Source organism: Gadus morhua, chromosome 12 (genome assembly GCF_902167405.1).
Source record: "Gadus morhua chromosome 12, gadMor3.0, whole genome shotgun sequence".
NCBI classification, from domain to species: domain Eukaryota; kingdom Metazoa; phylum Chordata; class Actinopteri; order Gadiformes; family Gadidae; genus Gadus; species Gadus morhua.
The window spans coordinates 27,746,644-27,761,210 of NC_044059.1; the positions used below are offsets into that span (position 1 = coordinate 27,746,644).

General features: G+C 50.9%; 1 protein-coding gene across 1 annotated transcript in view; it reads left to right on the forward strand.

The window, feature by feature from the left end:
• Window positions 1–14,137, forward strand: part of LOC115555072 (protein unc-13 homolog A) — a 22,549-nt gene extending 8,412 nt beyond the window's left edge. The window contains exons 6-16 of the mRNA XM_030371741.1: window positions 351–421; window positions 1,121–1,175; window positions 3,182–3,211; window positions 3,631–3,826; window positions 7,498–8,430; window positions 9,070–9,166; window positions 10,705–10,751; window positions 11,218–11,296; window positions 13,247–13,252; window positions 13,464–13,538; window positions 13,853–14,137. Coding sequence (XP_030227601.1) covers window positions 351–421; window positions 1,121–1,175; window positions 3,182–3,211; window positions 3,631–3,826; window positions 7,498–8,430; window positions 9,070–9,166; window positions 10,705–10,751; window positions 11,218–11,296; window positions 13,247–13,252; window positions 13,464–13,538; window positions 13,853–14,137 — 1,874 coding nt within the window. The remainder of the gene's footprint in view (window positions 1–350; window positions 422–1,120; window positions 1,176–3,181; window positions 3,212–3,630; window positions 3,827–7,497; window positions 8,431–9,069; window positions 9,167–10,704; window positions 10,752–11,217; window positions 11,297–13,246; window positions 13,253–13,463; window positions 13,539–13,852) is intronic.
• The last annotated feature ends 430 nt before the right edge of the window (window positions 14,138–14,567 follow it).

Here is a 14,567-nt window from a genome sequence, read left to right on the forward strand (position 1 = left end):
ATGTAGTATTGTGGTCCTGTGCTATTCTATTGAAAGTGCACGTGATCGCTCTATTCTCAGCCTGCTGTGTTAACTAGGTGCTGGCGGTTGGGTGTAAGTGTCACTCCTAGTGTTTCTGAGAAAATATTTCTCTTGGTTCTCCTTTGAAAAAAAAAAAAAAAAAGAAAGAGACGAAAACTGCAATTACTGCAGCCGTCACGTCCACCGCTGCCTCTTGTCACGCGGCCTCAGAGGACGTCGCCTTCAGGGCGCAGGTCCCTTTTGTTGCCTTTCAATGGAGTGGGGTGGCGAGGTGTGGGGGGGGGGTTTGTGGTTTCCAACCCTTGCATTGTGTGCTGCTGCTGCTGCAGATATTCCAGAGGAGGAGGCCAGGTACTGGGCCAAGAAACTGGAACAGCTCAACGCCATGAGAGACCAAGACGTAAGACCTGGTTTCCTTTACCTGCCCCCTGTCTTCTCTTTCACCACATCCACCTTCCTTCTTGCTACCCCCCCCCCCCCCCTAATGTCCTACATCCACACTGACCTCCTGTTCATCCCAACACCCCCTCCCCCCCCCCCCTACCCTATCCTAGTTATTTTCTTTAACGAATCCTAATAAGTTGCACATGAATCCCATCAAATTGAACTGGTTTATTATTCATGTATCCGGCATTTCTTCCTTTTTATCGGAGCGGATGTTGACTCTTTTCTCTGAAGGCTGTCATGTGCTCGTGTCAGATGGGCCGACCCAGCTGGCATTTCCAAGACACCAGACGCTCCCGACTAAAAGTGGTACAGATCCGTATAGATTCTGTCCAAAGTTCTCATGGATTAGTTCGTATTGATCTCGGGGGGGGGGGGGGGGGGGGGAGTAAGTCGAATGGATTTGGCCAAAGAAGTGTCGGGATTCAGATCAAAGTCTTGTTTGTGAGTCAGGCAGATTTGTATGAATCGAGGAGGATTCATCCTCCCTTTTGTCTCTTATCTCCTCCCTTCCTCCCCCCCTTCCCCCCCCCCCCCCCCCTACCCCGCCAGTCTCTACCCCCTGCACCCCTCATCCACCGCCAACTCCACCCCCCTTTGAGTGTTCAGGTGATGAGGTTCTTGGTTTCCCCTAACCCGGTTCTCATTTGTACAGTTCGGTTACCAAGATGAGCAGGAGAGGCCTCTGCAGCCTCCGACAACGCAGTGCTGTGAGTATTAATGAGCCCCAAAGAAACATCCAAATGCTCCCTATCTCAGTCCATCCTCTTCTCTCTATCCACCCTGTCCATATCTTACCTCCTTTGTGCTGTGCCTCTCTCCACTTCTCTCTCGTCCACTCAATCCTCTGCATGACTACATTATCTTCCCAGTGCACCCTGTTTGTCTTGGGCACTCTCCCTCCTACCCTCTCCCTGAGAGCAGTGTTTAGCAGGGAGGGTCGGAAAGAGACGGATAAAGTACCATGTCTGCTCGGTACGGAGACAATTGTAGAGATACGAGAGGCAGATGGGGAGATTCCACGCAGACTTTCTACTCTGCAATTTCCCCCAAAAAATTAAATAAAAGTCTTGAAAATGTCCAAACTAATATGGCCAAACATGGCTGACGTAAAGGACACTGTATTTTGTATAATGTAACACAAATAGAGATTTTTACAGCATTAGATTTTACTGTGCCATGACAGGAGATGGTCTTTTGTCAAAATCCAGCAGAGATGGAATAAAAGGGACACAGTGTAATATGAATAATGACATGGATTGGTGGAAATGTGGACCCTTCTCAACGATTGGGATGATTTCCCCATGTGTTCAGTGTACGGACCGTGAACGGGGAGACTCGTCGAAGAACGGTCGTGACATGAAGACAATGATGCTGGGAGGGAGGGAGGGAGGGAGGGAGGGAGGGAGAATGTGAGGGGTAGAGGGAGAGGGGGAGGATGTGAGGGGTAGAGGGAGAAATGGAGGATGTGAGGGGTAGAGGGAGAGGGGGATAGAGGGAGGAAGGGAGGATGTGAGGGAGAGAGGGGGGGAAACAGGGCGGGGGGGAGTGGGTGAGGGAGGGAGGATGTAAGGGAAAGAGGGAGAAAGGGAGGGAGGGAGGAAGGATGTGAGGGGTAGAGGGAGAGGGGGATAGAGGGAGGAAGGGAGGGAGTGAGGGAGTGAGGGAGTGAGGGAGAGAGGGGGTAAGAAAGGGAGAGAGGGAGAGAGGGAGAGAGAGAGAGAGAGAGAGAGAGAGAGAGAGAGAGAGAGAGAGAGAGAGAGAGAGAGAGAGAGAGAGAGAGAGAGAGAGAGAGAGAGAGAGAGAGAGAGAGGGAGTGAGGGAGGGAGCGTGGATGGGTGTGTGCGCGGCGTGTGTACTTTGACGAATGACGGTCGGGACATGAAGACAATGATGGCGGTAATGAGGGCGTGTGGGAGTGAGAGAGTGAGAGAGTGAGGGAGTGAGAGAGTGAGGGAGTGAGAGAGTGAGGGAGTGAGAGAGTGAGGGAGTGAGAGAGTGAGGGAGTGAGTGAGGCAACAGAAAGCATGCTCGAAGACTGGCCCCAAAGAGGGCCTAGTATGCTAGGTCTGATGACGCGTCTGTCTGTCTGTCAGTCTCTCTTTCTGTCTGACTGGTGATGGATTCAAAGGGACCAGCTGTACAAATATTAGGCTTGACTCATCCATACTTATGCACAGGCTTTGGTGTCTCCTTCAGCCTGGCCCCTCCGTGTGTGCATGTGTGCATACGTGCGTGCGTGCGAGTGAGTGTGAGCGATTGCATCTGTGTTTGCGTGTGTATGTTTGTGTTTATACTTGCCCCAACATGTGTCTCTACTTTGGCTGAGACACTCAGTGTTTCAGAGACTGTTGGTTCCGGTACAGCTGAGGACTGTTTAGCGGCCTCTACTAATCCCCCCCCCCCCCGTCCATTCCTACGTTTACTTTGATCCAATCTTTAAGTCTTTTCTTGATTAGCCATTCTCTCTTTCTTCTTTGTCTCCTCTGTCACGAAAGCATCATTCACGAAACAAAAGCGTTTTGTACCCATATTCAAGTTAGACAAACTGTCTAACCCACAGGTAATATACACACTGATTAGGGTTGCGTTTTCCGAGGTTTCTTAACGTTGCATCATCGCCGTCACCGTCTTTCGACGTCAACATCGTTCTGGGCTTATCTGTGGTGTGTTTAACTCGACAGTGCACCTGTGTGTCCTGTGTTTCCCCCTGCAGGTAACTGGAGTTTGTGGGGCGAGCAACAGCGTGAGTACGGCGCTAAACCTTCTCCATCGAAGCTAGTCCCGCGGTATTCCTCCACTCATGTTCTGCCTGTTTGAAACAGAACTCCGTAAAGAACTCGGTATACCTCAACGTGCTTTATTAGCACGGATGTTGCAGTGGACATTGTATGTCGTACGTCCTTGGACTTAAAATTAGTACTTAGCATTGTGTGGCATCTTATCCTAGCTACCTTTGTTGTGTACGGGGAATGGGTTAACCTCCATCCTTACTGTACCGACAGCAATATGTTGTTTCTCTTTCTTCTGAAAAATGTATAATTGAAGTCACTGTGGATAAAAGCGTCTGCTAAATGTGAACGTTAAATGAAACCAACCACAGCGAACCCTCCGTGTGGAAGCCTTCCAAAACGACCCTCAACCTCCGGCCGTGCTTCCCTCCAGACGAAGACCCCGACAGCGCGGTGGACGACCGCGACAGCGACTACCGCAGCGAGACCAGTAACAGCCTCCCTCCCCCGTACTACACCACCTCACAGCCCAACGCCTCCATGCACCAGTACCCCATGAGAGGGCCCCCCTCCCTGGGCTCCTACAGCGAGGACATCAACCACCTGGACTACGACGGCCGAGCCATGAGGTAGCCCCCCCACCCCCACCCCCCCCCTGGAACCTCTGTGGTGCAGGAGAGGAGACATAGACGTAGCTTAGAGAGTCCTCATGTAGGGTCTTTGAGTCTTCAGACACAGCTTTTCCAAACGGAGAATGCCAAAAAATTAAATCTTTTCCACGTTTTTTGCACATTTCCATATATATTGTTTTACTCCCCTTAATGAAAAGTGTGTTGTTGAGTTCCTTTTAAATGACAATATTGCAGGGTCGCTTCATTAATGCTTTTTTATTGAGATCTAGAGTGTGTTTGCCGGTTGTGTTTGCCCTGATTTAACGGTCGCTCAGGTCTCCGCGTTCCCCTCCTCACTCTCAGACCGCGGGGCGTCCCCGTTGCATCTTGCAAGAAGTTCTTCCAGAGACCCGTTGATGACGTCACGGTCCACCCATCCGTCTTATCCACGTCGAAATTGCAGGCTATCGTAGGCTCTTCCCGCTCCTCCAAAGCATCACGGTTTGACACGCGTTGCTCGCTTATCTCGGGACGTGGCTAAAGTCCGGCTTCGCTCACTGAGCACCAGGAGGGCGAGCCGATGGATGAACCGCCCCTCTCCCTTAATGTTGTTCGGCTCTGCTCCGTCCGTACTGACCCAGTCCACGCCACGGATCGGCTTAGCTCGGGAGGTAGAGCGGGTTGCTAGTTTGCTCCCTGGCTCCTCCTAGCTGAGTGTCGGGGAGTCCCTGAGCAAGACACCCAACCTTATATGCCCCCGACGAACTGGCTGTCGCCCTGTGTGGTTGACTCCGCCGTCGGTGTGTGAATGTGTGCATGAACCGTTGAGAAAGAGGGCCGTCCAGCTCCAGTCTCCCCGATCCTACCACTGGCCTGCAGGCCCACAGCGCTCTCTGTGTACAGGCCAGGTATGAAGACATAGTGCACTCTGTGTGGGGTTTTCGAATTAGTGTGCGTGTGGGAGTTTTTGTGTTTGTGTGCGAGCGTCAGAAACTCATCGGACTCGAGACGGAAATAAGTTGAACTCTCGGCCTGGGTCCTTAAAGTGTCTGCGTTTTACATTCCGTGAGTTTGACGCTGTTCTCCAACCGTGAGTTGATCCTATGCTGTCTGAGGAGACGATCTGTGAGAATGTGAATCCATCTATTCTGCCTGCGAGCGCTCAGCCTCTCCTCTCTGAAGAGAGCCGCTGTTCAACCAGGAGCCCTTCGGCTCGCCGGCGCGGCTCAGGGCGGGCAGAGGGACGCCGCGGGTGGGGGAAAGATCTGCTCTTAGCTCTACTGACGCTCCTGTCCTACCTCTTCCCTCCCCCTCCCCCCCTCCCCCCCCCCCACCCCCCTCCTCCTCCTACCAGACACTATGATAGTTTAGACTCGGCCGCCAACGGGCGCAGCGATCTCGACTCGGGCTCCGGGTCGAGCCGGCGCACCAGCCGCCAGTATTCTCTAGACAGTAGGCGCTCGCTCTCCGATAGGTGGGTCTCTGCACCGCCCCTCCCACTGCTCCGCCTCCTCCTCCTCCTCTTCCTCCTGCCGTCCCGTCCCGTCCCGTCAGGCCTGTGACTCAGTCTCGCTGTGACGTCAGTGGTGGACTTGTCCTGTCCTCCTCGCTCGCTGTGCTTCCATGCATGTGCTCGTACCCTCTCTCTCTCTTACCTCTCTCTCTCTCTCTCTCTCTCTCTCTCTCTCTCTCTCTCTCTCTCTCTCTCTCTCTCCCTCTCTCTCTCTCTCTCTCTCTCTCTCTCTCTCTCTCTCTCTCCCTCTCTCTCTCTCTCTCTCTCTCTCTCTCTCTCTCTCTCTCTCTCTCTCTCTCTCTCTCTCTCTCTCTCTCCCTCTCTCTCTCTCTCTCTCTCTCTCTCTCTCTCTCTCTCTCTCTCTCTCTCTCTCTCTTTCTATAGATGTTTTTTTTGTACACCACGCTGTATATCCTTAATTTTAACTGTTTAAAAAAATATTTAACTGTTGTATATATGTATGTATTTGTGTATGTGTCTGTGTGGTTGGGTGTGTGTGTTTGTGTGTGTGTGTGTGTGTGTGTGTCACTGATAATTAACAGTTAGAGGCAGAGTGGTAATTGTTGGGCGATTGTCTGGTTGAGTCTCTTTGATTGAGTGTGTGTGTGTATGTGTGTGTGTGTGTGTGTGTGCCTGTGTGCGTGCGCGTGCGTGTGAGGGTGTGGGGGGTCCTCCTCTCTATGACAGCATGTTATTACCGGCCCGTCCTCCGGTGTGTGGGAGCGTGAGAGGAGATGGTTCTCTGTGATTCTCAGAATCCTGCAGTCGATAATTGCAGAGAGCACCCTCCCCGTTGGAAGACAGCAGGAGATGTTCAGCCCAGTAATGGAGTGACATTAGCCACACAAACGCTGTCCCAAAGTCTATTTCCTTTTCCTCTTCACGTAGCATCGTCATTCACTTCTCTCCAGGAGACTGAGGTAGCTCTCACACTACAGCAAGAACGATATCATGGTCGTTCATCTGCATGTTTGTGCGTAGCATTTGGAAGAAGAACTGAAAGATACCACCATTGGTGATGAAAGGATGTGATAGTCACATGTCTTGTTTTTGATTGGCTGGTTTTAGCTTGATTGATCTATGGCCCTCTATTCCCCTACCTACAATCTTTAAGTTGAAGGCTCTCCCACTGCTCTCACTATAGCCATTATTGAACCAATAGCACAGCTGTTATCAATAGACTCTCAACAATGGTGTTTGTGTGTGAGTATGGGGGTGGGGTTGTGTGTGTGTGCGTGTGTGTGTGTGTGTGTGTGTGTGGGTGTGGGTGTGTGTGTGTGTGTGTCCGAAAGACAACCAAGGCATTTATGTTGTTGAGGTTATTGCCCTGGCCTTTATCTTTGTCTTAATTGCCTCATTCATTATATAAATAAATATTCCCTTATTCATTTTTGATGATACACTTTGCATTCATTAACCATTCATTTACCTTAATTCATGCAGTAACAAGCATTAACTTACAGTTAATTAACAGTTAACTACTGGTGATGGTGTTAATGTTCGCTCTAAGTGTTTTGGTGCTACCTATGGTATTCATTTTTTAATAGGGTTAGGGCTGACCCTTACCTTAAATATAACCCTCACATCTGTGCTAATGTTATATAACATTGCTTATAACTGCATGAACTAATGTTAATGAATGGTTAGGTTAATTAATGTACCCTTATTGTAAAGTGTTGCCATTTGGCTTTATTGTAAAAGAACGTTTCACAAGACTGGCCAGCGGTTCCACGTGTGAAGGCAGGTTGGATCGATCACGACGGTGTTTGACGGTGCTCGGATGTTGTCGCTGCGTCTGTCAGTTGAGTTGTTGTCGTACGTGCGGGTGTTTGAACGCGTGTGTGTCCACGTGGTTGTGTGCGTTGTCGTCTCCACGCCAACAGCAGTAGTAGCGTCCCCCCACTACCCAAATGCTTTCCCCCTTCTTCCCCATGTAGGTAAGATAAGCCGTCTCTCTCCCTGGCCCCTCCCCCCCCTGAACCAGACTCTACTCTCCCCCCCCCCCCCCCCCCAGCCTGTTGATCACATGTCTAATCAGGACTCCTCCCCCTTTCCCCTCTCCCCTCTGCCTTGATGGTGTCCGACTTCAGGCAGGTGCGCTTCAGCTGCGGTTTCCCGTGTTTTTCCCGCCCTCACTATCTTCTCTCCCCCCCCCCCCCCCCCCACACCCCCCCAGCCCGTCTGACAGCCGCTACGCCTCCTCGGGGGACCTGAGCCGCGGCAGCTCCCAGCTCAGCGAGGACTTCGGCCCCGGGGACGGCGGGAGCCCGCGGGGGTCCGAGTTCTACGACGAGAACGACTCGTACCACTCCTGCCACTCCTCCGTCAGCTACGGCAAGGGGGAGGGCTCGCCCGGCTGGGAGGGCGGCGAGGGCCCGGCGGGGGGCTTCAGCGACGACGGGGAGGGGGGCTACTTCAAGGACGGCGGCGAGGAGGGGGCCCTCTACGACGGGGGGGAGGCGGAGCTCTACGGGGGCGGAGCCGTGGAGGAGGCGGAGCTAGGAGGCGGGGTCGTGGGCTACGGCTACCAGAACGGGAACGGGGAGACGGCGTACGAGGGGGAGGAGGAGGAGGGGGACGTGTACCGGCTGGAGCGCGCGCTCAGCGAGGACCAGGAGCCCCCCTACACACCCACGCCCCCCAGCGGCAGCCCCGCCCCGTTCCCCCCCGCCGAGGGCGTGGCCGCCGCCCCCGGCCGCCCCCCCCTAGAGAAGCAGGCGTCGCTGCGCCCCCCGCCCCCCGGCCCCGACCCCGGCCCGGGCCTCCTGGGGCCCCCGGCTCCTGGGGGCCCCGACGGCTCCGCACCGCCCTTCAGCTCGCTGTCGGCCCCCAAGCTGCCCTTCACCCCCGGCAGGCCAGACCTCGCCATCTCCGCCATCTCCGCTGCCGCCGCCGCCTCCACCGCCTCCACCGCCGCCGCCGCCTCCACATGCCCCCCGTTCCCCACCATCTCCACCGCCACGGCCCCCGCGGCGGCCGGGCCCCTGACCCCCCAGGGCCCGGAGGCTGATCTCAGGCTGGAGGGGCCGTACGAGGAGCCGGGGCCCCCGGTGGTGGAGAGCCCGCCCTTCGGCCCCGGGGAGATACCAGAGACTCCCCTCGCCACAAGGTAACAGAGAGAGGATGGGGTGATTCGTCAGGTCATGTTGTGGAAATACCAACACGTTCTAGATCAGGGGTCAGCAACCTTTTCAACACGCAGTGCCAGTTGGACATTTTCTCGTTAATGAGTGTGCCTTAAGCAACAATATATAAAAAAGGAAACTGAATTATGATACAGCGACCAAAAACATTTCCGGAACACCTGGAATTGTACTATTCCATATAGTCCACAACCATGCATCAACATTTTAAATGTTTTTTTATATAATTACATATGTCCCATCTTAAAACACCATTTTCAGAAATAGTAAGATATTTTCTTTACTATTACTCACAACATTTAAAAACTATTAATTAATCCCATTTTAGAACACTGCTTTCTGTTACTAATTTTAACGTATTTGCACTGGGAGGAAACGCCCAAAACAGAATAAAGTGCAAAAAGAAAATCTGTAGTAATGATTATGCTGCCGCATTGTGCTGTGAATTATTATTATTTATTTATATTTGTTAAGTGTGCCAATGATTATGCTGCCCCATGCCAGTGGTGGCACACGTGCCTAGGGTTGCCGACCCCTGTTCTAGATCATTCAGGATTCACGATCCAGACGTCTAAAACATCCGGATAAACACCTGTCCTCTCCAGCAGCTTCCCGAAGAGGATGGAGATGGAGCCCGGGACAGCCAGGGCCAAGGCCAACTGGCTCCGCCTCTGCAGTAGGGTACGGCTACAGCTGAAAGAGGTAATGTGTGTGTGTGTTTGGTGTTTGTGTGTGTGTGTGTGTGTGTGTGTGTGTGTGTGTGTGTGTGTGTGTGTGTGTGTGTGTGTGTGTGTGTGTGTGTGTGTGTGTGTGTGTGTGTATGTGTGTGTCAACATGTGTGTGTGTGTCTGTATCAGTATGTGGTCTGTGTGTGTGTGTGTGTGTGCATGTGGTCTGTGGTCTGTGTGTGTGTGTGTGTGTGTGTGTGTGTGTGTGTGTGTGTGTGTGTGTGTGTGTGTGTGTGTGTGTGTGTGTGTGTGTGAACATGTGTGTGTGTCTGTATCTGTGTGTGTGGTGTGTGTGTGTGTGTGTGTGTGTGTGTGTGTGTGTGTGTGTGTGTGTGTGTGTGGGGGGGGGGTTTATGACATAGATCTTTCCTAGTTGCTGTCCCTTCTCCAGTCTAAATGTTCTCTGTGTTGTTGGAGCTCAGTGACCAATCAGACCCCTGCATGCTCCTGGGTGTCCTCTCTAGCTTGTGTTGACCTGTCTGCTACTCCTTCCTTTGACTCAAGTTGTTCCAGTACTGTGTGCGTTGATGTTGTTGCTTTGTTGCTTTATTTGTTCATGATTGGTTGTGTTTATCCCGTGTGTTGTCTGCCATTATATTACTTTTTCAGTCGTTTGCCATCCCTGTGTCGATTTGCATGTTGTCCGTTCTGATTGGGCGGGAGCAAGACTTCAGGTGGGTGTGGCTTAGACTTAGACATTACTTTTAGTAGCTCATAGGGTACGCATGTGTACGTGATGGTTACTTAGCAACAGTGGGCGCTTTGTAATTCTGTAATTTTACACTCAGGGCCGGCAATGGCATCTCTGTCTATTTTACTAGAATGAATTGTATTAATTTAGCAAAGTGCTTTACACTTCAAGATAAACACAAACCATTCAGCGACGACATCTTATTCAAACAACGGTGGACGATGAGCTAAACGAACGGACGAAAACCCCTAAAACCGAAGCCCCCGTGACTCACGCACTCTCGTGTCGTCGTGTCTCTTTGGAGGGCGAGCGAGGACGCGGAGCACAGAGCACACGTCACGTCTATCACACCGGCGCTGACGGAACCCAATGACATCACGGCGAGAAGCCCCTCCCACAGTGACGAGCGTTATTTACGCCGCCGCTCTGACGACTGTGATCAGTGCCCGCTCATCTCCCTCGTCATAGCACTCTGCCCCCCCCCCCCCCCCCCCCCCCCCGGTCGCGTGTCCTCTGTGTCACCGGGGGGAACACTCGCCGTTGCCATGGCAGCCGCTTTTATAGACATCTCTCGTCTGTGAAATAAATATATAAAATATAGAGATGAGAGAAAAGTCTCACTCTCAATGCAAATCGTTATAATGTGACTTAAGACCAGCTTAGGCCTGGCTTGACTTATGGGAAGCTAGTAGCACTATAGAGGGCTGGGGGGGGGGGGGGATTCAAAATGCACTGTGTACAATGCAATCCTGTTCTGTTGATGTGCTGATGGTGGATGGTGCTTGTGTGACACTCACTCACCCCTTTATGGACGTCCACAGGCCCGAGGTGAGAGTGTGGGGATCGCATCACTGCTCCTCTCTGCGGGGTACGTCACACCGAGGGGCTGGGGATGTTGATGGTGACGCTGTCGTTCTTGTTGTTGTTGTTGTCGTGGATGTGGTTGTTGTTGTCTACCTTGACGGTCAGGTTGGCAGCTGGCTAGAACAAACAAACAAAGAACTGAATGTTTTGAGTGGTAAATAGCTTCAGCTTAAACTGTATCATGTATATTATACAAATAATTGATCTTGAAGAAATGCACCACTACTATTAAACTACTACTAGTTCAACTACTCATATTACTGATCATCCTTATATTGATATTCTCATATCGATCTTTCATTCTAAGAATATAAAATGTTTTTACATTATCTCTGAAAATCAAGCAGTGTAATAAAATGAATTGTCTAATCAAAGGTATAACAGAGGAAAGTTGAAAGGCAGTGTTGCTCCACCTTCCAATAATATCCTCTAAACATGAAGGGTTGAACGGGTTTGTGTTTGTGTTTCAGCGTGGGCGGAGCTCTGTACAGCATCGACAGCATGCCAGACCTCAGGAAGAGGAACACCATGCCTCTTGTCAGGGATCTGGTGAGTTTCATTACCATCGGGCCAGACACGGCCTGCTGTGCGTCTCACAGCAGCTGTCTCTCCTCATCCTCTCCTCAACCTCTGCCATGTCTGAATGAATCCCGCCGCTCCCTCTCGTCCTCTTCTATTCTCTGCACTCGTCTCTGACCTTCTTATACCTGCTGCCAAGTGAGTCATCTAGGCCCTAGGTGTACTGAGAAGTGAGGAGGGGGGGGGAAAGGACCCAGGGGTCTTCTTCTGATCTACACTATTGCAAGCACTATGCATCAATAAGCCAAACCCCCCCCCCCCCCACCACACACACACACACACACACAAACACACAAACACACACACACACACACACAAACACACACACGCAGACATGTACCAAGCACGAGCCATGCCACCTGTTGGTGAAACCCAGCCGGAAGTGACTAACATGTAGTCCCTCTAACAGCCTATAGGGCCAACCCTAACCCTCACAGAGGTTTGATGCAGAACGAGCGTCTGACTCAGCAGCTGGGAAACAATGGGAATACTTTTTTGTAAAACAAAAATAATATTTTTTTTTCTTCGTTTGTCTAGGATCACAGTTGGTAGTTCATCTCCTTAATATGTATTTTGAAAAGTCTGGTTCAATGTGTCGATAGACAGACAGACAGACAGACAGACAGACAGACAGACAGACAGACAGACAGACAGACAGACAGACAGACAGACACACATAGATAGATAGATAGATAGATAGATAGATAGATAGATAGATAGATAGATAGATAGATAGATAGATAGATAGATAGATAGATACATAGATAGATAGATAGATAGATACATAGATATAGATTGCTTCCTCTGCTGGTTGCAAAAATCTCATGCAATGGCGCTGGCCTTAACGCATTACCTACGGTTTCATTACGTGCAAACCAATGGGCGACGTCCCGAACGCTACGTCCATATTTCTGCATCTGTGATTGCAAAGCAGCAATGAATGCTTCCCAGGTTGAGGAGAAGGGATATTTGGTCGAAAAAAAAAACACCTCATAATCTGCATCCACTCTGACGTAGGGACACCTCCTCCCTCCTTTATTTTCCCCTGCAATCTCGTTCAGTGACTGACTTGCACCGGCGGATATAGACAGAGACGCTGGGACTGAGTCTCCCTTGGTGACAGGTACTCAGCTGTCGCCCTCGATTTCTCCTGTGACCTTATTGATTTGTTCCGCAGACAGACCTGTGACAAAACAGCCCTGTCTCAGCCAGCAGAGACTCATTCATAGCCAAGACCCTTCTGTCAGGGTCAATACATCTCACTGTCCCACACAAAGTGGTGCCAGTCGCACACACTGACGCCAGCCCCTCAGACACACACACACACACACACACACACACACACACACACACACACACACACACACACACACACACACACACACACACACACACACACACACACACACACACTCACACACACGTGATATCTCTGTCGATCTGTCCACTCTCTATCTCCCTCCCTCTCACTTGCTCTATTTCTCCCTAGAGCCTTACCTGTCAAAGGATTTTAACTACACACACACACACACACACACAAATAGAGACCTCAACACAGACTCGCTGCCTCATTCATAAATGGTCAGCTGTGCTTGTCCAGGTACGACATGAGGAGAAGGACTTCAATTCAATTCAGTCAATTCATTCAGCGATGATTTAGAAGCCTGAGAGCCGGAGGTTTACCTCCCTTTATGCTTCTGCATGCATTTCCTTAAATGATGAGTACACAATAACCCAACTGCACACAATGTGGAATCACCCACGGTTTTCCAATCATAAACTGTTCCACAACAGGCAGGTGATTGTGTTGAACTTTGAATATCTTTTGTGTCACTCCTCAAAAATCTCCTATTTTCATGTTCCAAATTTACACTAAATTCATCTTCTTCCTTTCCTCCTTTTCTGACTTTGCCGCCACAGGCTATGGTGAGTAACACCAACGGTATTATTCAGAAAGTAGTCATTTCATACTCTCTCTTGGCCATCTTCTGATCTGTGTCTGAGTACTTCTGGCGAACATGTTTGTGGTAATGATGGCTCCAGCCCTAGAGGACTCACTGTTTTGGATCAAAGCTCCTTTGAAAGCGATAGACTTCCTGTGCACGACAGGAAGTGATGCGTTCTCTTTTCCCCTCAGTCTCTGGTTCAGAACTCCAGGAAGGCGGGCATCACATCTGCACTGACATCGAGCACCCTGCACAACGAAGAGCTGGTCAGTAGCCCGCCTCAGTGACCCCCTACACACTCAACCATACTCCATTTGTATTAAAAAACATACATATAAACATATATGTATATATACATAATGCATCTAGCATTCTAGCAATCAGAAACAGCAATGGTTTCTGGAGGTTCACCAGCGATGGTGCTACCCAAACTCTTAACTAATAATTTGCATTACTGGGTGAAAGTCAGGCAATAATTGTGAAGCGCTTTAAGCGGCCACCGGTTAAAAAAAAAGCATTGTATAGATGCTGTCCGTTTACCATCGACCCTATGTCCCCGCCTGCTCTTCCTCCTCGGCAGAAGAGCCACGTGTACAAGAAGACCCTGCAGGCCCTCATCTACCCCATCTCCTGCACCACGCCGCACAACTTCGAGGTGTGGACGGCCACCACGCCTACCTACTGCTACGAGTGCGAGGGGCTGCTGTGGGGCATCGCGCGCCAGGGCATGCGCTGCACCGAGTGCGGCGTCAAGTGCCACGAGAAGTGCCAGGACCTCCTAAACGCCGATTGCCTCCAAAGTACGACACCCCGCGGCTCTCTAAGGAACACACCGTCTCCTCTCTGGCCTCCGTCCGATAGATAGAGGGAGGCTACATTCAAATTTACGTTCAGGGCGTTTAGCAGACGATTTTATCCAAAGCGACATACAGTAAGTACATTTGTCAGAAGAAGGAGAAACGACAATGTATCGCTGTCGGAACAGTACGGATGTTCATAGAACCAAGTGCCAAGCATTAACAATCGCTAGGTTAACCCATTCCCCGTATACGACAAAGATAGCTAGGATAAGATGCTACATGATGTAGCATCTTATAGTACTATTTCTAAATCAAAGTACTATTTCTAAATCCAAGGACGCACAACGTACAATACGTGGCAGGACGTACAACATACAATAAGGGCAGACATTAAGTGCCAGGACGCACAACATACAATAAGTGTGTGCATTAAGTGCCAGGGCGTACACGATGCAATAAGTGCGTAAGGGGGTTTGTGGGAGGGGGGGGGGGGGG